The 23,353-nt window shown below is 38.5% G+C and overlaps 2 protein-coding genes and 1 pseudogene across 2 annotated transcripts; all 3 read left to right on the top strand.

The window, feature by feature from the left end:
* The first annotated feature begins 404 nt into the window (after positions 1–404).
* On the top strand, positions 405–1,200 carry LOC122006142 (annotated as a pseudogene).
* A 441-nt stretch (positions 1,201–1,641) lies between these two features.
* On the top strand, positions 1,642–2,013 carry LOC122006148 (receptor kinase-like protein Xa21). The gene has a single exon (XM_042561528.1). It carries the CDS (start codon positions 1,642–1,644, stop codon positions 2,011–2,013), a length of 372 nt encoding a protein of 123 aa, XP_042417462.1.
* Positions 2,014–19,211: 17,198 nt separating this feature from the next.
* LOC122038248 (receptor kinase-like protein Xa21) lies at positions 19,212–23,020 on the top strand. The gene is made up of 2 exons (XM_042597893.1): positions 19,212–22,021; positions 22,489–23,020. The coding sequence occupies exons 1-2, from the start codon at positions 19,912–19,914 to the stop codon at positions 22,866–22,868; spliced, it is 2,490 nt and encodes an 829-aa protein (XP_042453827.1). The 5' UTR covers positions 19,212–19,911; the 3' UTR covers positions 22,869–23,020.
* Positions 23,021–23,353: the final 333 nt, after the last annotated feature.

Raw genomic sequence — 23,353 nt, forward strand, 5'->3', positions numbered from 1 at the left:
CATCATGTTGACCACATTCCCCGCCCATGACTCGCCCTTTTGACCACCGTAACAAATACGCAAGTTCTAGTGCTGAGCGGCAACCATCTTTCGGGCATCCTTCCTAAAAGCTTGGGCTTCTTGAAAAATCTAGATACGCTTATTCTTAGTGGTAATCAGCTAGAAGCAACAAGTATTGCTGAGTGGAGTTTTATTAATGCTTTAAGCAACTGCACCCACCTCAGAATTAAGGCTGACCCTAACTTTTGGGGGCCATTATTTAACACTATGTCTTTTCTTAATCTCTCCAACAACAATTTTGAAGGGGAAGTACCAGTAAGTGGGGTTTTCCAGAATTTTACTGCATTTTCAGTGTTAGGAAACAGTCAAGTTTGTGGAGGCCTCCCAGAGCTCAGCTTGTCATCATGCACCCCGAAGAGCCAACGTTTAGCCAAAAAGTTTATTGTAGTCATTTCAGTATCGGGAGTGTTTTTCGCATCATGCTTCTTGACTGCCTGTTTGCAATTTTCCATTGGTTTCAAAAGGCAAGAGGCTTTTCTGATGTGGACTTGCACATCATGGAGCAGTATAGGATCGTCACTTTTGCTGAGCTGTTCAGAGCCACAGAAGGATACTCACCTGCGAATCTAATTGGCAACGGAAGCTTTGCATCTGTATACAAAAGGAAAATAGATTGGGAAGGCCATGAGGAAATTGCAGTGAAGGTACTCAACCTCCAGCAAAGAGGGGCTTTAAGAAGCTTCATGTCCAAATGTGAAGCTTTAAGAAATATCAAGCATCGAAATCTCATTAAAATTTTAACATCATGTTCAAGTATTGACTTCCAAGAGAATGATTTCAAAGCTTTAGTGTTTGAATTTTTACCAAATGGAAGTCTGGAGAATTGGATCTATCCTAAAGCCGATGAGAGCACACTACAAAGGTTAAGTCTCAACCAAAGACTGAACATATCTATAGATGTGGCTTCAGCTTTAACATACCTCCATCATCATGGCAAGACCCCTATGATCCATTGTGATCTGAAACCAAGTCCTTTTGGATCATAATATGGTTGCACATGTGAGTGACTTAGGATTGTCCAAGTTTCTTGTCAAAACTGCAAGTTTATCAAGCCTAAGAGAGACAAATTCAGCCACATTGAAAGGGACCATAGGATATGTTGCTCCAAGTTTGTTTCTCAATTACCCCTTGATTCAATAACATTGGTAGTCATCAAAACTAGCTAATATGTTAATTTCCTATTTCTGGGTTTTGATCTTCTAAGAATAACCTCACAAAAGAATATGCTCCTAGTCAATACACTCTTATTCTGTTTATTTTATTTTTGTCTTGAATAAAATAACTGCTATAGATCATCATCATTTGTTACAATCCATGAATATTATCTTTAGTATAATTATTTCATAGGAATTCACTACTTGGTGGAGTTCTACAATGTTTGAGTTTGATCATATTCATGCTCCTCCAGATGAATTTTTTTTAACATTCTATATTTTTCAAGATGCATATAATAGGTGTGTTTCATGGCATCTTATTAAGACTCCTTGGAAAACTTAAACTTTCAACTGAATCTCTTATTGTCCATCTAGTTTGATCTTTCAAAAACTTGCTCACTGTTCTACATACATTTCAGAATATGGTATGACCACTAAAGTTTCAGCTAAAGGGGATGTATACAGCTTTGGAATACTTCTACTGGAGATGTTAACTAGAAAGGGGCCTACTAGTGATGCCTTCAAAGAAGAAATGAACCTCCACAAACTTGTTGAAATGACACTTCCTACACGAATTACTGAGATATTAGACCCATACCCCTTGATGGAAATAGAAGAAGCAGGTGGCGCAGATGTATCAACAAATGAATCAAAAATGAGAATGCTAGAATGCACTACTTCAGTACTTAGAGTTGGCATTTTGTGCTCCAAGGAGTCACCAAAAGCTCGACCACATATGGAAGATGCCATGAAGGAACTAATCAACATCAAGGATGCATTTCTGAGGTTGGTTATTTAAAGTAGTAGGCACGTAGCCTGAAATTTGAATAATGGTTCCAAGAAAGAAGGATCATAAATCTTATAAGCTATTATTTCCAAGCATTAGATTTTCACCCACGCGGTGATTATTATTATAATTTTTAAATATTCAATACTATATTGAAGCAAAATTTAAAACCAGAAAATATCAAACCTTTGGTTATTCATCACTATTTTTTGAGGAAAAGTATTCTACTTATGTTATTTGAATGATGTGATACATGTTAAAAGCCATTTGTTTTTTGGTAAATGATGATCACATATCATGAAATAACTTTAGAGCTACAGAAAAAACTTAAATTATCCAGATAGCATTAATATATAATTTGTTAAGAGATTGCATAGTCAAAGACCAAACCATTACGAAGAACCTTCGTAAATCATATTTTAAATTTGCAGTGACATAGTAAATTTGTTTCTCCAGAACAATATTTTTAAAGCCAGAACAATGAGCAAATTTGTCAACCCATTGGGTCATATGGTTTACTCTATTTCAAAATACCCTCCTCCAGTTAAAAATTCTAACTCATTTGTTATCTCCAAGGCGCAAGTTGAGGACCCAAAAGTTCAAAAAGTTTAATATTTTCGGAGAAATAAAATCATTATATTTTGTGTTAAAAAAAAAAACCCGGTGCACAAAGTTCGATTCCGAGAAAGGGTCTATTGTACGCAACCTTACCCTACTTTGCAAGAGGTTATTTCTGAGACTCAAACTCGTAACTTCTAGGTCATATGATAGTACACTACAAAAATACCTGTAATTAACGACGGGAGTAGCGACGGAATTTATATTCCGTCGGTATATTCCGACCGAATTAAATTCTGTCGGTAAATACCGACGGATTATATCTTCGTCGGTAACTACCGACGAAATGTATATTCCGTCGAGAATTTACCGACGGAATTTATATTCCGTCGGTAATTACCGACTGATATAAATAATCAGTCGGCAAGTACCGACGGAATTTAATTCAGTCGGGAATACGAACGATAGGCAACGGATCTAGAAGATCCGGGTTAGCGATCTTCGTAAATCACCGACGGACCTAGAATTCAGTCGGGAAACACCGACTGAATTATATTTCCGTCGGTGATTTTTCGCCCGCACCCGCTAATTTTAAACCCGTTAAAATTTTATACCGATAAGCTTTACTACTTACCGACGGAATTATAATTCCCGACGGAATTATAATTAATTACCGACGGAATTAATTATTCCGTCGGTAATTACCGATGGAATTGTAATCAGTCGGCAATTACCGACGGAATTATAATTCCGTCGGTATTTCAGTATTAGGGCACCGAATCGGTCGCTTTCCTCTTCGCGCGATCTGCTTCCTCCTCTCTCGGCGATTTCCATCCACGATCGGCGATTTTCCAGCGCGTCCTCTCCTCCCGTTCACCGGCATCTGCAACTAGCAGTCAGGTATGCTCCGTGCCCCTCTCTCTCTCCGTTTTCACACAGCCGGCGACCGCCGCGGCCTGCTCGCGGCGAGCGGGGCGCAGCGGCCGGCTCGGGGCCAGCGTGGCCTGATCGCGGGAAGAATAATGGTGGCCGGCGCGGCCTGATCGCGGCCAGCTGGCCGCCGCGGCTTGCTCGCGGCCCGCTGGCCGGCGCGGCCTGATCGCGGCCAGCTGGCCGTCGCGGCTTGCTCGCGGCCAGCTGGCCGCCGCGGCTTGCTTGCGGCCAGCGCGGGCAGCTCGCGGCCAGCTGGCCGGCGCGGGCAGCTCACGGCAAGCCACCCACCGCAGGCAGGTCCTCGCGGCAGCCAGTTGCCGCAGCCCAGCTTCCCTTGTTTGCGGCATCCCAGCGGTCGCAGGCACCTGCTCGCTGCCTAATTTGATATGTACACGAAAGCTTGTATTCTCTTTTAATGTTATAATTAGAAAAAGTTGTCTTGTAGCAAATCTTCAGCTGCACTACGATATATCATTTGATTCTGCTTATGTAATGGATCACTGGATCATTAGCTCTCTTCCTTGGTTCTAGTGTTTTATTGTAACCTGCCCTTATTTCTTTCTTTAGTTGTATAAAGTTCTAATGCTTGGAAAGAAATTGTTGCTTAAACTTTCACTTTGAATTCGGATATATGATATGTTAGTTGTTCAACAACAATAAGAAGTCCCTTCGTATTGGTTTTGAACGAAACGGGCATTACTTTATAGTTTGCATTTCGGAGATATATTAGTTTCATTTATTTGCTTTAGTGTGGAGGAGATTAATTGTAATATGATACGATGATTGTGAGATGAAATTGTGCGCATTTAAAATTATTTTAAGTGATATAAGTTTAATAATGTTTCAAATTATATTCTCTTTAGGTTATAACAATGTATATGAACAAAGCTTGGATGTACAATCGATTAGATAATGGTTTTATTAGAGAGGATTTTATTGCTGAAGTTGACCAGTTTGTGACCTTTGCTAAAAGTCATCCAGAATGTATGAATGGTGCTGAGTTACGGTGCGCCTGCAATCATAAAAATGTCAAAATAGAGCATTTCGTGATGAGGATACTGTAAAAATGCACATATGTAGAAATGATTTTGTGCCAAATTACTACAATTGGTACTGTCACGGAGAGGCTTATTTATATGAACCAATTGGGCCTTCTGCTGGTTCATCTTCTGGGACTACTATTACTGCTCCTGAAACATCAAATAATATTGATATTTCAATGCAATCAATGGTTCAAGATGCGATGAATGCAGCTGATTATTCAAATATAGATGAAATACCAACCCCTGAATATCAGCAACTATATGAAATGTTACAGGCTAGTGAAAGAGAAGTGTGGGAAGGTATTCCTTCTGGTCATTCTCAACTATCAGCTACTGCAAGGTTATTGAATATGAAAGCAGAACATCATTTCTCAGAAAGGTGTTACGATGACATTTGTCAATTGATGTCAGAGTTGCTCCCTGCTGATAACATAATGACTGATAGCTTCTATGATACAAAGAAATTGATCAGAGGTTTAGGTTTGCCTGTACAGAAGATTGATTGTTGTATAAACAACTGCATGATATTTTGGAATGAAGATAGTGATTTGAATGAATGTAAAATATGTACTCACCCGCGTTTTAAGCATCGTACTCGCATACCAGGGAAGAAAAAGAAAAATATTGCTTGGAAAGTGATGTATTGTTTGGAAAGGGAAGAGAAAGGATGGCACATACGTAGATCTTCGATCAAAGAACATTGGGGTTTGTATTTTTAACTTTATTATAATTAATCGTTATTCATTATTAAATAACTCTAGTAATTGTGTATAAGATATAATTTGTATATTTTTTCTACATAGGAGGAAATGACAAGCAGGGTTGCTCAGGCATCTCAGCCACCAGTAGAGGGAGGGGAGTCACAGGATCTATCCACCCAGCAAATAAATGAAATTTATTATGATGTTGTGGGTGGAAGGACAAAGAACTCCTCCCTCTATGGTCTTGGCTCCCAGGCCAAGGTGGTATTTGATCGCTTGAGGACTCCTAGGGGTCGTGCCAGTTCCTCTTCTTCTTCTTCTTCTAAGGTGGAGTCATTAAGAAAAGAAAATAAAGAATTGAAGACTCAGATGACTACCATGGATCAGAGGTGGGAGGAGAGATGGGCTGCTCAGGAGGAGGCATTGTCCCAGATGCGAGCAGTCATTGCTAGATGGGACCGATCACAGCCGCCCCAGTCACAGGATCCCCAGTCAGAGCATGATATTGAGTCACAGGAGACTCGAGACCCATTAGACCCTGCTGATGATTAGCTTCTTCTGAGGTATGCAATCAATTACAACTAAATTTTTTTCTTAGTGCAATCATTCTAGTTGTTATTAATTCAATATTAGTGTTGTTTGATTGTGAACCGAACATATGGTTTATTTTCCCCATCATAAAATTTCTCATAAACATTTAATAACCATTTGGATTAATTGTTTATATTTTTAAATCATAGTATTTTTTCTGTCATTTGTCTTATTCTAATGTTTATTCATTGTATTTTTAATTTTTCTTCTCATGTTCCACTAATGTGCTGTGTACAACTTAAGTTTCATTTTTAGTTAAAGCATGAGTTTAATTTATATCACTTTCAGTTTTGCATATTGTTGTAAAGGAAGGATTTGAAAATCCCATCACCTCTGACTAAAATATCTGTAAAGTTAAATTGCTCTTATTATAACACAACTATTAAAACTTATAGTAAGCTTATTCAATTGCTTTATGGTATATATAGTAGTTGCTAACAAAGCTATTATTACTCATTAATGATAGCACTATTGTATCAAGATACATACTTCCAAGTTTTTGCTATGTCTTGTGTATTTTCAAATTTCAAATATCAAATGCATGCTGAAAATAAATCTGACACTACCATGAGTATGTTGCATACATCTTGCTTTCCACTAATGCTTGAATATGATTAATTGTTTCCTTATCTCTTATAAGATAGAGTAGTCATAACAATTTCATATTCTTGTTAGGTTTTAGATTCTTAACAAATTTAGATATTTATCTTAAATTGTATTACATTTTGCAGGAGTTCATATTGATACAATCACCACCGTACTATCATTGGATATCTACAATATAATCCAGGTATTTTATTACATGTAAAATTATTTATATATTACAATTCTTGAGGTATATATTACATTTATATCGATTCAGTCTGATTATAATCTTTTATATTTGACTTTTACATGATTATATTTGGATATATGTGTAGGTGATGTATCATTGTAAGTTTGGATATGTTGTATTTGATGTTAACTTGTTAGTACTTTTGGATATTTGTGATTGTCAGTATGTTTTGGATATTTGGAATTTTGGAGATATGCTTGTTACTATGTTTTGTATTGTTTTTTAGACAGTTTTATTATTTGTTTGGTTGCATATTGTATGTTGTGTTGGTTGTGTATTGTATGGATTGTTATTATATATGATTTGAGTTTGTGTTACCATCGTTTGTGATGGTTTTTATTGTATAAAATTTGTATGTATGATAATTGGAAAATGCAGGGCAGACATTTCAAAACATACTGGATATTACCGACGGAATTTATATTCCGTCGGAAATCACCGACGGAAATATTCATTCCGTCGGTAATCTATAGAATTGTACCAGGTAGTTGCGATACAATCACCGACGGAATTTAACTTCCGTCGGTAGATTGCCGACGGAATTATGAATTCCGTCGGCACCCACCGACGGAAATTTCTATTCCGTCGGAAAATATAGAATTTTCAATAGACATTTACGATACATCACCGACGGAATTATGAATTCCGCCGGCAATTTACCGACGGAAATATAAATTCCGTCGGTATTTTACCGACGGAATTATAAATTCCGTCGGTGATTTCTCCGACGGGAAACTTTTCTGTCGGTAACAATTACCGACGGAATTTATAATTCCGTCGGTAATTACCGACGGAATATATATTCCGTCGGTAAATTGACTACCGACCCAATTCTTTCCGACAGATAAAACTCCGTCGGTATTCCGTCGGAAAACACATTTACCGACGGAATACCGACAGAATATTCAGTCGTTATTTGCAGGTATTTTTGTAGTGGTAACTTTATGGTTGTGCCAAGACTCCCCTTCTATATTTTGTTTTAAAGTCAATAAAAAAATTTATTGTGCCTCAAATGTCAATAGTCATTTTGTGCCAACACAATGCTAAGCTTAGTCATTTTGTGCCAACACAATGCTAAGCTTCATAGTGCAAGATCTTGTACAATCAGCTTGAGCCTTGTAATTTCAACAAGAATATTTTTTCAAAATTACAAGCTCATAAAATGACTTGTATTGAAGCCAAAACCCTAAAAAAATCTAAATTTTTCAAAAATTCAATTGCAAATTCTTTACAAATCGACTTACAGCCATTCTGTTTGAAAATAGTATCAACTTTTATAATGCAAGTTGATTCGCAAAACGACTTGGATTTAAATTTTATGAGATCACTTTTTTTTAATTTCTGATTTCAACACAAATCATAAGATGAGCTTGTGACTCTAGAAATATTACAAATCTTAAATTTATAGGACACAATCAGATTTATAAAACAATTTGCAACCTAAAACTTCCATCACATTGGCATGTAGTGGTGTCACAAGGTGAGTTGCAAATCAGCTTGTGACCAAAATTACAGACACACTAAAATTTTCTATGTTTCTAACAAAAACACAAATTGTAACATGTATTTGTGACTCCAAAAATGTTTTAAAAAATTAAATTTAAAGATGTATTTAGGGAGCAAATTGATCTGAAATCAATTTACAAAATGCGCACTATGAAATTTAAAGATGTATTTCCAAAATTGCGCACTATGAAATTTCAAAATGACCAAAGCACACTGCTGTATGTATTCCCCAAAATGCCCCTTACCAAATCAACATCTTTAAAATATTTGTAGAATTTCCTAAATTAAATGTGCCCTATGATTTTTTAAATTCTCAAAAGGTGTCTTGTCTCTCACCTGCTCCTTTTTAATTTGTCAAAAATAGACTTAGCTTTACAAACCAATTTATTTTTCACGCTAAAACTTTGTTATTTTGGACAAATAAGAGTATTATTAAATTGGTAAGAGCTACATCTACATTAGAAAAATATTTTTAACACAAAAATGAGTTATTTTGATCCACTAAGCACTTATGGTGGGTAAATCCTTGAAAAACTATATGTAGTGTAAAATGTTAGCTAAGAATATATATGAACTTCTAAAACCTTAAGGAGTGTCATCAGCAGCAAGGCATTACTTGTTTGAACATCGTAGGTCTGTCTACCAAGCATCGTACTTGATGGAATATATGAGTATAAAAATACCAACTAAGATCATACTGAAATTTGTAGGACCTTAAGAAAGATATCTACAACAAACCATTACCTATTTGAACCTTTCGGAATAGATTTATGGTGAGATATTACCAATTTAAGCAATATAGAGTCATTAATTACCTCTGTCCAAAAGTATCTTAAGGATCCAAATCTAGTCAAGGTTTGATATTGCATTTAGATAATCAAATATGGTTGATTTAGCAAATCACTCTAAATAATCTTGTATAACCTAACAAATTGAGGCATAAAATTTTCAGTTGATTGAACAATTTTTACTTGGATATTTCGTATAATTGTAGTTTTCTTTTCTCGTAAGAATTATCTGATGTTTTTATAGCTCATCTGTTTTCGTTAATAAAGGATTATAATTTGAAAATAATGTATGAGCTAAGTATCAACCTTGACCTGTGTGGAAAGTATGATTTTACTCCTGTTTATGAGATTGCTTATCCAGAAGACGGAACGCAAAAGACCTGTATTAGTCATGGTTTAAACAGCGTACGCTCACCAAATTTCCTTATCCATTGTATGATTTGTTTCTGGGATATCAAATGTTAATCTAACAAGTAATTTTTAAAAGAATCAGAACTTAGAAGAATTATCTTGAGTGTAAAATGCACAAGATTGGGGAAGAAGTTCAATCAAAGAAAATGAATGAAAGAAAACCATAAGCCAAAAGAACATGTTGAACAAAAATCCAAAACCGGAAGAAATAGTGATAACAAAGTGAGGGGATCCACCATAAAACCGTAGATAATAGATAGGTATGAAGAGATGTGATTAGGATGAGATGAGCGATAAATACCTCAAGCAACGACGAACTGGTAGAGAAAGAGATTAACGCAGACAGAAAAGCTGAATATGCAAAGATCAACCTTTTGGATCTTGTTGGAGTGAGTCGTTTACGGTGGACGCCGAAAGAAAACAACAGAGGGATTAGCACAGGAGGCTTCGAGACTGAGGGGAAAACAAAGAGAAATAAAAAGAGTCGAATTAGCGGGACTTAAGCCTTCATCTATTTAGATTTTTGTTAATCAAAGTTAAGTTATTGAAAAAATGATTATGAACAGATAAGGAATTTTATTTTGGGACATTTGTTTGTTAATAGAGATGATAATTAATCAATGGATGTAGGAGTTATATGCTCCATTTCTGGTCTATCAAAAAAAGAGGAGAGAAAACAGTAAAGGAAGGACTTGAAGAAGATCAGCATATGTAGGAATTATATTATGAGGTATTTATATAGCTGTCAGAAAAGGAATTTTTAGGTCACTCTTATTTTAAACCTTTCCACTTCTTCTTGTCTAAGTTAGTGAAGACGCAGTTCTAATGGTTCATTATCGTGCACCCAATTCATGACTGCCATGTAAGATGAAGGAGATTTTGAGGAGGTCATCTCTAACAATCAATGTTTGTCTACTATTCACTAGTTGCCACATATTTTGAAGAAGGAATCAAGGGAACCGCTTTTGACATTCCTCCATTCAATTATCATCATGTATTGACAATCAAAGTTTGATGATGAAGTACTTACTTAACCACATTGCTCTGTGAACCCCTACGTTATTGCCTTGTGAGTTCTTTAGCTTGACTAATCTTATAATATTGATCAGCGATCCTTCCTAAGGTTGCTCTACATAGCACAATGTTATTGCTCTGCACATCCCGTAAGGTCACTCTATGGAACGCGAAGTTATTGCTCAACAATCCTTTATGCGGTTGCTCTAGGGAACGCGTAGAGTTATTACTCAGAAATCTATTGTGAGATTGCTCTGTGGAACGTAGACTTACTGTTCCACAATCCTTTGTGAGATTGTTTCTATGTGGAATTCAAAGTTATTGCTCGGCAATCATTTGCATGATTACTTTGTTAATTCTGAGTAATATTGCTCTGCAGGTTTCGAGGATGTTGTCCAGCTATACTCATAAGATTACTCAGCTAACTCTATGTAAGATTGCCTGCAAACTTCAAGAATATTGCCTCGCTATTTCCATTATCCTCTCAAAAGGAAATTCAGCTATATTGCTTGAGATTTAGCTATATTACTTGGGAGAATCCCTTACACCTTTCAGGATAAATCTGATTACCATCAAAAATTGAGGGGAATTACTCATTCGGGCTTATCACAAGGTAGAGTCGAGAGGTATGACTCTGACAGTCAGGAGAGGGAATCAAGAAATCAACTTTGAGAAGACTACTAAGTATGTCCGAGTGTGCAGAGGTTAGATCATGAAAAGAACAAGGGCGATATGATAGATGCTTGACCCCTATGAAAGGGGGGATAATATTGCAACCGGGATCTTGACCCCAACTATGTCCGAGTAGGGGGAGTTTGGGCCCTAAGAAGGACAAGAACAATATGATATGTGCTCGACCCTTGTGCGCATGGGAGGTTGATATCGCAGTTGGGATATCAATCCCAACTATGTACAAGTCGAGTGAGTTTGGGCCCTAAAAAGGGAAATGATGATACGATATGCGCTTGACTCTTATACGAATAAAAGGTTAATTTCATAGCTAGGATCTCGACCCTGACTCTGTTTGAATAGGGAAAATTTGGACCTTGAAAATGACAATGGTGATATGATATGCGTTTGATCCTTATGTGAAAAAGATGTTGATATTGCAGTCAGGATCTCAACCCCGACTATATTCGAGTCGGGGGAGTTTAGGTCTTAAAAAAGACAATGACAATATGATATATGTTCAACCCTTGTGCGAAGGGAAGGTTGATATCGTAGACGGGAACTCGACTCCGACTATACCCGAGTTGGAGGAGTTTAGGCCCTACAAAGGGCAATAATGATACAATATGTACTTGATTCTTGTGCAAAAGGGAGGTTGATATCGCACCCAGGATCTCGACCCTGATAATCTCCGAGTCAGGAGAGTTTGGATCTTGAAAAGAATAGTGACAATATGATATGCACTCAACCCTTGTGCAAAAAGAATGTTGATATCACAGCCAAGATTTTGACCTCGACTATATCCAGGTCAAGGGAGTTTAGGCGGCAAGATCTGAATCGGATAGAAATGCATGTTCATTGATAAAAAATTGGAAAGTACAAAACTTTATTAACGCTTAAAAGATAATGAAGGATATGAGAGCTACTTGAGAAGAGTATGACTTTAGGTGATTGACACTTCATGGGCAATCGGGATTTTTACCACTTGCATCTTTCAAATATTATGCCCCTGAACTCCGCTTACGGGTCACCTAACATGGTCCTTCCTATTGTGGTTCCAACTTGTTAACGTCGTCGACTGGCTTGACCTTCTTCCAGACTAGGTCTCCGACTTGAAAAGCATGGGGAATGACCCACTTATTGCAATTGAGACACATTCACTGTCGATACGTGACTAGTCAGGCAAGTACTTTTTCTCTAGTCTCCATTATCAGGTCGAGGTCCAAAAGCCGTAGTTCAGAATTGTCCTATCCATAGGTACTTCTCTAAATATATTCTTCCCCAATTTACACCGGGGCGACTGCCTCCCCGCCATAAATAAGGTGGAAGGGAGTCATTCTCGTTCTCTCCCGAGGAGTAATCCGATAAGCCTAAAGGATACTCGGCAGTTCATCCACTCAATTGCTTTTAACATGATTAAGTTTAATTTTGAGCCTGCAAACAATTTCTCAGTTGGTCACCTCCACTTACCCGTTGCTATGTGGGTAAGCTACTGAGGTGAAGGCTTGTTGGATTCCGAATCCTTCACATCATTCTCTTAATGGAGATCATGAAACTGACAACCATTATCCAAGATGAGCTTATATGGCATGTTATATTGATAGATAATGTTCTTCCACATAACTTCTTGACAACATCTTCAGTTATTTGGGTCAAGGCTTCAACCTCTACATATTTGGAGAAGCAGTTGACGACCACTAGGAGAAATTTCTTCTATTGAGACCTAATTAAAAAGGGGTTTACAATATTTATGCCCCACTGGTCAAAAGGAGACGATATATTAGAGGTCTTCAGGAACTCAGTCGAACAATGAGAGAGGTTCTGGTGCTTTTGGTAATAAATACAGGCAGTGATGAATCAGACAGTATTTGCCTGCATAATTGGCCAAAAATACCTGGCCAGTAACATCTTCAGAGCGAGTGCCCTTTCCTAATATGATTTCCACAAATACCTTCATGAACCTCTTGCATGGCATACTTTGCATCATTGGAACCAAAACATTTGATGAGGGGCCGCGAGAAGGATCGTCGGTAGAGTATATTTCCAATTTGAGTGAAACAGGGAACTCTTCGCTTGGCTTGCTTTAGATAGACAGGCAAAGTCCCTCTCTTGAGATATACAATGATAGATATCCTCCAATCGGCGGGCTCCTCCCGACTTGATGCTTGATCGACTTGTGAAACCAACAGAATATGAAGACAAGGCCATTCACATTCCAAGTCGCAAGTGCACTCGCTAGTTTGGTCAGTTCATCTGTCTTTTAATTCTCGACTCAGGAATCTTCTGAAGAGTAACCTTCGGAAGCCCAATTTTAATTTCTCAAAAATATCTGTGTAGCGGCGCAATCGATCACTTTTTTATCTTAAAGTTTTCCTCTAGCTACTATGCTACCAACTGAGAGTCCGAGTATATGACAATTCGGGAAGCCCTGACCTGCTTGGCAGCCTAAAGTCCCACGAGCAATGCTTCATACTCAACTTCATTGTTAGATGCCTGAAAGTCGAGTCGAACAGAGAGTTAGAGTATATCTTCCCATGGGGATATTAATAATATCCCGACATCATTACCTTGTCGAGTGGACAATCCATTCATATAAATTTTTCATGTTCCACTAACTTCCAGGTCGGGAACCTCAGTGAGGAAATCCATCAAGGCTTGAGTTTTAATGGCAGCCTTCAGTTGATACTGAATGTCATACTCACTCAACTCAGTGGTCCACTTGATCAATCTCCTAGAGGCTTCTAGGTTACTTAGCACCCGGGCTAAGGTGATGTTAGTGAGGATTGTGATCAAGTGAGTGAGCAAATACGGTCTTAATCGACAAGCAATGAGGATTAGTCCAAATGCTAATTTCTCCAAATTGGTATACATGCTTTCGACATCTTTTAATAGATGACTCAAGAAATACATCGGGTGTTGCACATTGTTCTCTTGGCGCAACAAGACCACGATGACTGCCCCCTCGGATGTCGACAGGTACACCCATAGCATATTGCTTGTTATTGACTTTGAGAGGAGCGGTAAACAGGACAAATACTCCTTTAGTTCCACAAAGGCCTTATTGCACTTTTCATCTCATTCAAACTTTTAAGCATTCTTCGGCACTTTAAAGAAAGGTAGACTCTAGTCGGCCAAGCGAGAGATGAATCAGGAGAGCGTCATGATGTGACCGACTAGTCACTATGCTTCTCTAAGATTGTGAGGAGGCAATATAATTTGAAGCACCTGGACCTTATTGGGATTAACTTTGATTCTCCGCTCGGTTACGATGTATCTGAAAATTTTCCCACTCCTGACTCCAAATAGGCATTTGGTGAGATTAAGCTTGAGCCCATATTATCTCAACATACAACATATTTCTTCAATATTCGAGATCAAGGTTTCAAATTAAACAAACTTGATTAAGATATCGTCCACATATAACTCGACGTTCCTCCCAATTTGGTGCATAAAAACTCAATCCATAAGTTGTTGATGAGTTTCCACTTATTATTTAAGCGGAATGACATGATAGTATAACAAAATGTCTCGTTAGCAATGATGAAACTAACGTTTTCCTGATCTTCGGATACCAAGGGAATTTGATGATAGTCTTGATAGACATCTAGCAAGCATGAGTTCACAGCCGGAAGTTAAATCCACCAACTGATCGATGTGGGGAAGAGTGTAGCAATCTTTGGGACAAGCCTTATTGAGGTTGCAGAAGTTGATGTAGACTCTCCACTTGCCTCCTGACTTGGACACCAGCATCACGTTGGTAAAGCAGGTCAGGAATTGAACCTTCTGTATGTGTCCAGCTTTCATTGACTTGTCAATTTCTACTTGAATCACTTGGTTCTGCTTTGGTGAGAAAGTCTAATTTTTCTGTCCACATCCTTCAATGACCAGGCATAGACATCTTGGTTGTGTGAGAGGCACGCAATCACATCTTGTTTGAGCCTCGAGTTGAGATATACGACTACTTGGGTGACCTCGTCCAATTTATGGGGATGAATTAGCATATCTTTATGACCTTCCGTTGGTCAGGACAATGACACCTCTTGGACAACTTGTACTGTCGTATCCTTAGTTCGGTGGGCTTTATGTGGGTCAGTTCGGATTATATCAAGATAGCATTTTCTCATAATCGACTAGTCACCTTTCACCTCCCCAACCCGGCTTTCCACAGGGATTTTAATTTTCTGCTAGAAAGTGGAGACTGGTGCTTGAAAGACACTCAGTATCAGACTCCCCAGTATGATGTTATAAATGAAAGTCGTGTTCACAACAATGAAAGGTGCACGCCGAATCCACATCAGTGGCTCCTTCCCCAAGAAAAGGGAGAGGTCAATTTGGCCAAGTGGTTGCAGCTCATGCCCTGTGAATTTGTATAGAGGCGGGCATGAATAGGATGGAGTTCCTCTCAACATTTTTTCACTTGGTAATTAGCGATGAAAGCCTTAATCACAAAAGTATCATCATGAGGAACTTCAATCCCTGCCAAATCCTCGAGCCCGAAGCTAATTAAAGGGATTTTTCCTCTTCCCCGATTGGTACTGACCGCATAGGTCTCCAACCTTTTACTATGAGCCATTTGGATTTGAGTGGAATCTCCATCTCTCGGGTCTCCTGAAATCATGTTCATAGTCCCTCGGGGATCAATCTTGCCTTTACCCTTTTTGTTTGTGTCCTTCCCCTCATCTGCCTCTCGACAAGATCGAGAGGAACCTAAGAGCTCCCTAGGAGAGTGAGATCACCGATCGGAATGGCAATTAGTATCAACATCTTGGTCAGGACAACGACCACGCTTGTACATCTCGAGGGAGCTTCTCTTACTATGTCAACTCTGATTGGCTTTCTGCTGAATAGCCACTCATTTTAATTTCCTCACATACGGGTGACAGTCTCGAGTGGAGTGAGTGTTTGACTGATGATAGACACAATAGTGATCTCCCTCATGGAGCCCTTGACCAAACTCTAAAATAGGAGTTGGGGTCATATCCACCATTTACACCGCCTTTTCCCCTTTTTGGTGTGTGACCTCCTGATTCCGTAAGGGAAGAGGGGGAGCTCTACGATCTAGATGAGCAGGAGCAGATGTCAGAGTCGGTACTTCTTCTTTTTTTTTTTTTTGCTAATTGGGCTTCTTCCACCTTAACATATTTGAGTGCTCAGGCTTGCAGCTCATCAAAGTTGACTGGGTTTTTTTTTTACCAAAGACCTAAAGAAATCCCCATCTATCAGGCCTTGCGAGAAGACACTGACTTATACCTCCGGAATAACTAAGGGAGCATCCATAGCTACATGATTGAATCATTATCATTAGCATCAATATCAGGCCTTGTGACGAAATGTTGCATGAACATGATCTTGAAATCCTTGAAGGTCCGAATGGAGGAGGCGAGGAGACGATTGAATCATCTTTGTACTGAGCTTGATAGGGTCATTAGGAAGACTCAACATTTGACACTATCTATATACTAATGTAACAGAAAGACGTTTTTGAATTAGCATAGGTGGTCCTCGAGGTCAATCGCGCCACTATATTCCCCAATTTGTAACGCTCGAAAATGTTGTGATAGTTCGTCCTGAAGGATGCTCTTCAAAAAACAGAGGACCTCAAGGGGCCTTCACTTTACCAGATGTGGAGGCTTTTTTCCTTTGACGAATTTCGATGAGGGTCTCCTCCAGGATTCTAAAGACTCCTCCCTCACAACTGACACACCGACTTGAGTGGGGAATGCCACGTAGGGTGTTCTTGCAAGTCGAGACGACTTTTGATGAGGTGCTTGCGGTGCTTCAATCAATTGGGGCGGCATCTCCATTGAGGGATTGGGCAATGTTGACTGCTAGAGTTGTCCCTGCAACATCACCTGTACCATGGCAGCAACTAACTTGTTAAAATCATCTATTGACATGACAACTACATTAGGTATTCCAGTGTCATTCATCTTAACGTCTTAGTTTGGTTCTTAACTCAAAGTTTCCTACAAACGACATTAATTTGATCCCACTTGAGAATATCGATAAATGAGCCACAGGTGAGTAGATGTCAATGTTGATTGGGTCGTCAAGGGCCAAGCAACGATGAAGATCGGTGGAAAGATCTGACAAGACCTAGGGAGAGAAAATAGGGAGAGAAGATTAGAATGATAGCTGAAGGTTTCCCTGTTAGGACCAAAATAATTAAGAAATCTCTACAATGGTATGATATTATTATATCTTTTTCTTATAAGTTCATAATCCTTTCCATGCGTTTTTAATATGGAACTTTATTTGCAACCATTGTAACTCAACAATCCCCCTTTAAACGAAGGACCGCTCCCTCAAGCATATCCGATTGATGTCATCTGATATTTGGCCCACCAAGACTTTCCTATCCCTCAGTCCAATTGACCCACTAGGACTTCATTGCATAGCCGGAACTAAGACTTATCTGTCTAGTGTCTAGTTATCTTGATCCAGACATGTAAGCCCTCACTTCCTTCGTTAGAGGTTAATATTCCACCAACATGACTTGATTGGACCATGACTCTTGTGCACAGTCGGCGATTAGTTCTTCTGACAATCTGAGCTCTTATACTAATTGTTAGGACCAAAAGAATTAAGATATCCTCATAATGATATGATATTATCCACTTTGGACCTAAGTTTTCATGGTTTTATTTTTAAGTTCTACCCAAAAAGCCTCATACCAATGGAGATATTTTTCCTGTATAAGTCCATGATCCTTTTCATACGTTTTCAATGTGGGACTTTGTTTACAATCATTGCAACCCAACATTCCTAACGCAACCACTCTGATGCCTATGTCAGTTTCCAATGAGGGCGGAGGAAGGAGAACAAAGAATAGTAGTTAGGATTTAGATGCATGTGTGCGTGTATATGTGCTCGTAGGGACAGGCGACCTTTTATAGAGTAGTGGTTCATTCTCACATTCTCCACATATCCTGAGATCCCTACCAGCCTTACCCACATTCCCTAAATAAATGGATGGGTTGCCCATTTATTTTGAGGTAAATGGCCATGTTTTCTTTATTCTTTGGGGAGGATAACGGTTATTTTATTTGTCTTCAGCAAATGACAGTTTATCACTTTAATTACCAGCAGTCAATGCCACCCTGATTTATCTAGGTGATCCTAAATTGAGATCATCATGCAGTCAAGACTTAGAGCATCTCCAATGCAAGGTTTGTGAGAGGTTTTTAAAATTAAAAAAATTGAATAAAAAAACTTGAACCATTGTAAATATGAGGTTTGAGGTTTATAGTTTAAGAGCAGTAGTGAAAACTCAAAGTTGCTCTTTTGTATTGAAATGGATGTATATACATGGAACCATGCAACTACATGCTATGAATTATATCATAAAAAATATCACTTAGAGTTTTAACCATAAGACGGAGACCCTAGAGACGGGGCCACATGGATATTTCAATAAAATTTTGTAATATGAATATGATATATTAAAATCAAAAAAAAAAAAAAAAATCATTCAAAATTGTAACATTCACAGATGCCTTACTTGGAGTGGGGAGTTATCCAGTCAAGATTACTTGGAGTCGGAAGCAGGAGCCCTTCAGACGGGGACCACGTGGAGTGGGTTTGGCAAGGCCTCACCGGAGTGTAATAGAAAATGGCTCTGTTGACTTTGACCGTTACTTTAACCGGATTATTGATACACCTTTAACAACTGCATCCATTTATAATTTTTGTACGGGTTAAGTCATTTGACTTTAATACCAGCATTAATTCCAACCTACATCTTGGAAGCTAGAAGTATGCTGAATCATAAATCACAATTGTCTCAAAGTTCAGCTTTCTCTCGACAAATCACATCTTGAAATGATGTACATATGCCCTACCATCATTATTTGCAAACAGGAAATTATATTTTTCTTTTACCAACCATAAACCAATTTTTGCCGAAGTATACTTTGGTTTCTTCTTCAGGTTCCTCAGGCAAATCACATCATGATAACGCGTCCTTATACCCAGTGATCCCTCAATCAATGACTCACATCAAATGCGACAATCAATGGCTTAAGTTTCCGACCTAACAAGATTTGACAATGGGGAAGGGACTCGGACTCCCGACAGCATATCAGTTCCTGGGGTACTATAGAAAATTCTACGGTATAAGATCGCTTAGACTTTATTTTTATTTAATGCTGTGACAACGAATCAATGAGCATGATCTTTTATAAGGCAGGACTGTCCATTGTTCAAGCAATCCGAATCATTGCGTCCTCTGCAATCTCTTACAAAATTTCATATTTCAGGAGATAATTCATCTGCATGGCGAGAAGAGTGAAATGCTTAACCTCTTCATCTTCTCTATGGGCATGCCCCATCCTGTTTCTCCTCTTGCTCTTTTCGTTTGCATATTTATCAGTCTCCCAGTTCGTGATTCCCTCCTCTCAAGTAGCCATTGATCAGCTTGCTCTCATCTCCTTCAAATCTCTCCTCTCTGATCCATCCGAAGCATTAGCTTCCTGGGAGAACACTTCCATCCATTTTTGCGATTGGAAAGGAGTCGTATGTCATAACCTTGGAGGTGAAGCTAGAGTCACAGCTTTAGAGCTGGAGAACCTCACCTTAGCAGGTCCAATATCTGCATCGTTAGCCAACCTCACTTTTCTCGAGAAGCTCCATCTCCGAGAGAACCAACTTAAAGGTCCCATTCCACAGGACCTTGGCCTTCTTTCTCATCTTCAAAGTCTCGATCTGAGCGTAAATTCTCTTGAAGTGTGATTCCGTTGTCTCTGTTTCAGAATTGTTCTAATCTCCAAAACTTCAACCTGAGTGTCAACAGTTTGCATGGGACCATCCCAGGAAACCTTAGCAACTGTTTAGACCTACAATTCATTAGATTGGAAAGAAATATGTTTGAAGGAGAGATCCCAAGTGATATCTATTCCCTCCCAAAGCTTCAGGACCTCAACATATGGCATAATAATCTCAGCGGAAGAATTCCTCCTGAGATTGGGAACCTTTCAAGCTTGACAATACTTTCATTAGCTGGCAACAAATTCAGAGGCTCGATTCCTTCTGAAATAGGTAACCTTTCATCCCTTGTTGAGCTTTACCTGTCAAGTAATCAACTTTCAGGTAGCATCCCGTCCAGCATGGGCAATCTTGGCAGACTAACTATACTTTATCTGCATTTCAACAATCTCAACGGCACTATCCCACTAGAGATTGGGAATCTTGTCAATATGCAAGTTCTAGTGCTGGGCGGCAACCATCTTTCTGGGATCATTCCTAAAAGCTTGGGCTTCTTGAAAAATCTAGATACGCTTATTCTTAGTGGTAATCAGCTAGAAGCAACAAGTTTTGCTGAGTGGAGTTTTATTGATGCTTTAAGCAACTGCACCCACCTCAGAATTTTGGAAGCGAACGCCAATAATCTAGGTGGCATGTTCCCCAAATCCATAGGTAATTTGTCAAAAAATCTCCAAGGGCTTAACTTCTTTCAAAACCAAATTACTGGAAGCCTTCCTGCAGAAATTGGAAATCTTAACTTATCAGCAATTATTATGCAGTCCAACCGACTCAGTGGTACCATTCCTAAAGAACTTGGAAGCATCAACAGGTTAGAAAAAATAAGGCTGGGTGACAACTTCCTGACTGGAGAAATCCCTGTAGATCTTGGCAACCTTACCAAATTGTCTACCTTAGTCCTCGACAACAATAAATTGTATGGTCCGATACCTACTAGCCTTGGGAATTGCCCGTTAATTAGCTTAAGGCTTTCAACCAACAACATAAGTGGTAGCATACCAAAAGAAATCCTCTCTATCCTCTCCCTCTCCATCATCTTCAATGTTTCAAACAATTCTTTGACAGGAACACTGCCTTTAGATATTGGAAAGTTGAACAACGTCGTAACCATAGATGTCTCAAATAACAGTCTGTCTGGTGACTTGCCTAGCACAATCCTTGAATGTCAAGTGCTGCAGTATCTTTACATGCAAAATAACCTTTTCCAGGGATCAATTCCGCATTCATTCAGTGAATTAAAAGGCCTTCAAGTGTTGGACATTTCACGCAACAAATTAACTGGGCGCATCCCATTATTTAACACTATGTCTTTTCTTAATCTCTCCAACAACAATTTTGAAGGGGAAGTACCAGTAAGTGGGGTTTTCCAAAATTTTACTGCATTTTCAGTGTCAGGAAACAGTCAACTTTGTGGAGGCCTCCCAGAGCTCAGCTTGCCATCATGCACCTCGAAGAGCAAACGTCTAACCAAAAAGTTTATTGTAGTCATTTCAATATCGGGAGTGTTTTTTTGCTTCATGCTTCTTGTCTGCCTGTTTGCAATTTGCCGTTGGCTTCAAAAGTCAAGAGGCTTTTCTGATGTCGACTCACACATCATGGAGCAATATCGGATGGTCACTTTTGCTGAGCTGTTCAGAGCCACAGAAGGATTCTCACCTGCGAATCTAATTGGCAAGGGAAGCTTTGCATCTGTATACAAAGGGAAAATAGATTGGGAAGGCCATGAGGAAATTGCAGTGAAGGTACTCAACCTCCACCAAAAAGGGGCTTCAAGAAGCTTCATGTCCGAATGTGAAGCTTTAAGAAATATCAAGCATCGAAATCTCATTAAAATTTTAACATCATGTTCTGGTATTGACTTCCAAGAGAATGATTTCAAAGCTTTAGTGTTTGAATTTTTACCAAATGGCAGTCTGGAGAATTGGATCTATCCTAAAGCCGATGAGGCCACACTACAAAGGTTAAGTCTCAACCAAAGATTGAACATATCTATAGATGTGGCTTCAGCTTTAACATACCTCCATCATCATGGCGAGACCCCTATGATCCATTGTGATCTGAAACCAAGCAATGTCCTTTTGGATCATAACATGGTTGCACATGTGAGTGACTTTGGATTGTCCAAGTTTCTTGTCAAAACTGCAAGTTCATCAAGCCTAAGACAGACAAATTCAGCCACATTGAAAGGGACCATAGGATATGTTGCTCCAGGTCTGTTTCTCAATTACCCCTTGATTCAAGAACATTGGTAGTCATCAAAACTAGCTAATATGTTAATTTCCTATTTCTGTGTTTTGATCTTCTAAGAATAATCTCACAAAAGAACATGCTCCTAGTCAATACACTCTTATTCTGTTTATTTTATTTTTGTCTTGAATAAAATAACTGGTATAGATCATCATCATTTGTTACAATCCATGAATACTATCTTTAGTATAATTACTTCATAGGAATTCACTACTTGGTGGAGTTCTACAATGTTTGAGTTTGATCATATTCATGCTCCTCCAGATGAATTTTTTTTTAACATTTTATATTTCTCAAGATGCATATAATAGGTTGTGTTTCATGGCATCTTATTAAGACTCCTTGGAAAACATAAACTTTCAACTGAATCTCTTATTGCCCATCTAGTTTGATCTTTCAAAAACTTGCTCACTGCTCTATATACATTTCAGAATATGGTATGACCACTAAAGTTTCAGCTGAAGGGGATGTATACAGCTTCGGAATACTTCTACTGGAGATGTTTACTGGAAAGGGGCCTACTAGTGATACCTTCAAAGAAGGAATTAACCTCCACAAATTTGTTGAAATGGCACTTCCTACTCGAATCGCTGAGATAATAGACCCATACCTCTTGATGGAGATGGAAGAATCCAGTGGCACTGATGTATCAACAGATGAATCAAAAATGAGAATGCTAGAGTGCTCTACTTCAGTGTTTAGAGTTGGCATTTTGTGCTCCAAGGAATCACCAAAATATCGACCGCGTATGGAAGATGCCATGAACGAATTAATCAACATCAAAGATGCATTTCTAAGGTTGGCTGTTTAAAGTATAGGCTCGTAGCTTGCAACATTCTATAAGCTATTATTTCCAAGCATTAGATTTTCATCCATTATGTGATTTTTTTTTTTTTATAATATTCAATACATAGATTGAAGCAAAATTTAAGGTCAGAAAATTTCAAACCTTTGGTTATTGTATGTCATCACTGTTTTTTGGGGAAAATTATTCTACTTTCGTTATTTGAATGATGTGATGCATTGTTAAAAGCCATCTGTTTTTTTGATAAATGAAGATCACATATCATGAAATTACTTTAGAGCTATAGAGAAAACTTAACTTATCCGGATAGTATTGATATATAATTTGTTCAGAGATTGCACAGTCAAAGGCCAAACCTTTACGAAGAACCTTGGTACATCATTTCTTAAACTTAGCAGTGACATATTTCTTCACACTAATTTGTTTCTCCATAACAATGTTTTTAAAATCAGATCAATGAGCAAATTTGTCAAGCCATTGGGTCATGTGGT

The sequence above is a fragment of the Zingiber officinale genome, chromosome 1A (assembly GCF_018446385.1).
Source record: "Zingiber officinale cultivar Zhangliang chromosome 1A, Zo_v1.1, whole genome shotgun sequence".
NCBI classification, from domain to species: Eukaryota; Viridiplantae; Streptophyta; class Magnoliopsida; order Zingiberales; family Zingiberaceae; genus Zingiber; species Zingiber officinale.

Coding starts and splice junctions, on each gene's coding strand:
- LOC122006148 (XM_042561528.1), top strand. CDS start 1,642: ATGACCACTAAAGTTTCAGCTAAAGGGGATGTATACAGCTTTGGAATA.
- LOC122038248 (XM_042597893.1), top strand. CDS start 19,912: ATGTTTGAAGGAGAGATCCCAAGTGATATCTATTCCCTCCCAAAGCTT. Junction 22,022..22,488: donor CATAGGATATGTTGCTCCAG/GTCTGTTTCTCA, acceptor TATACATTTCAG/AATATGGTATGACCACTAAA.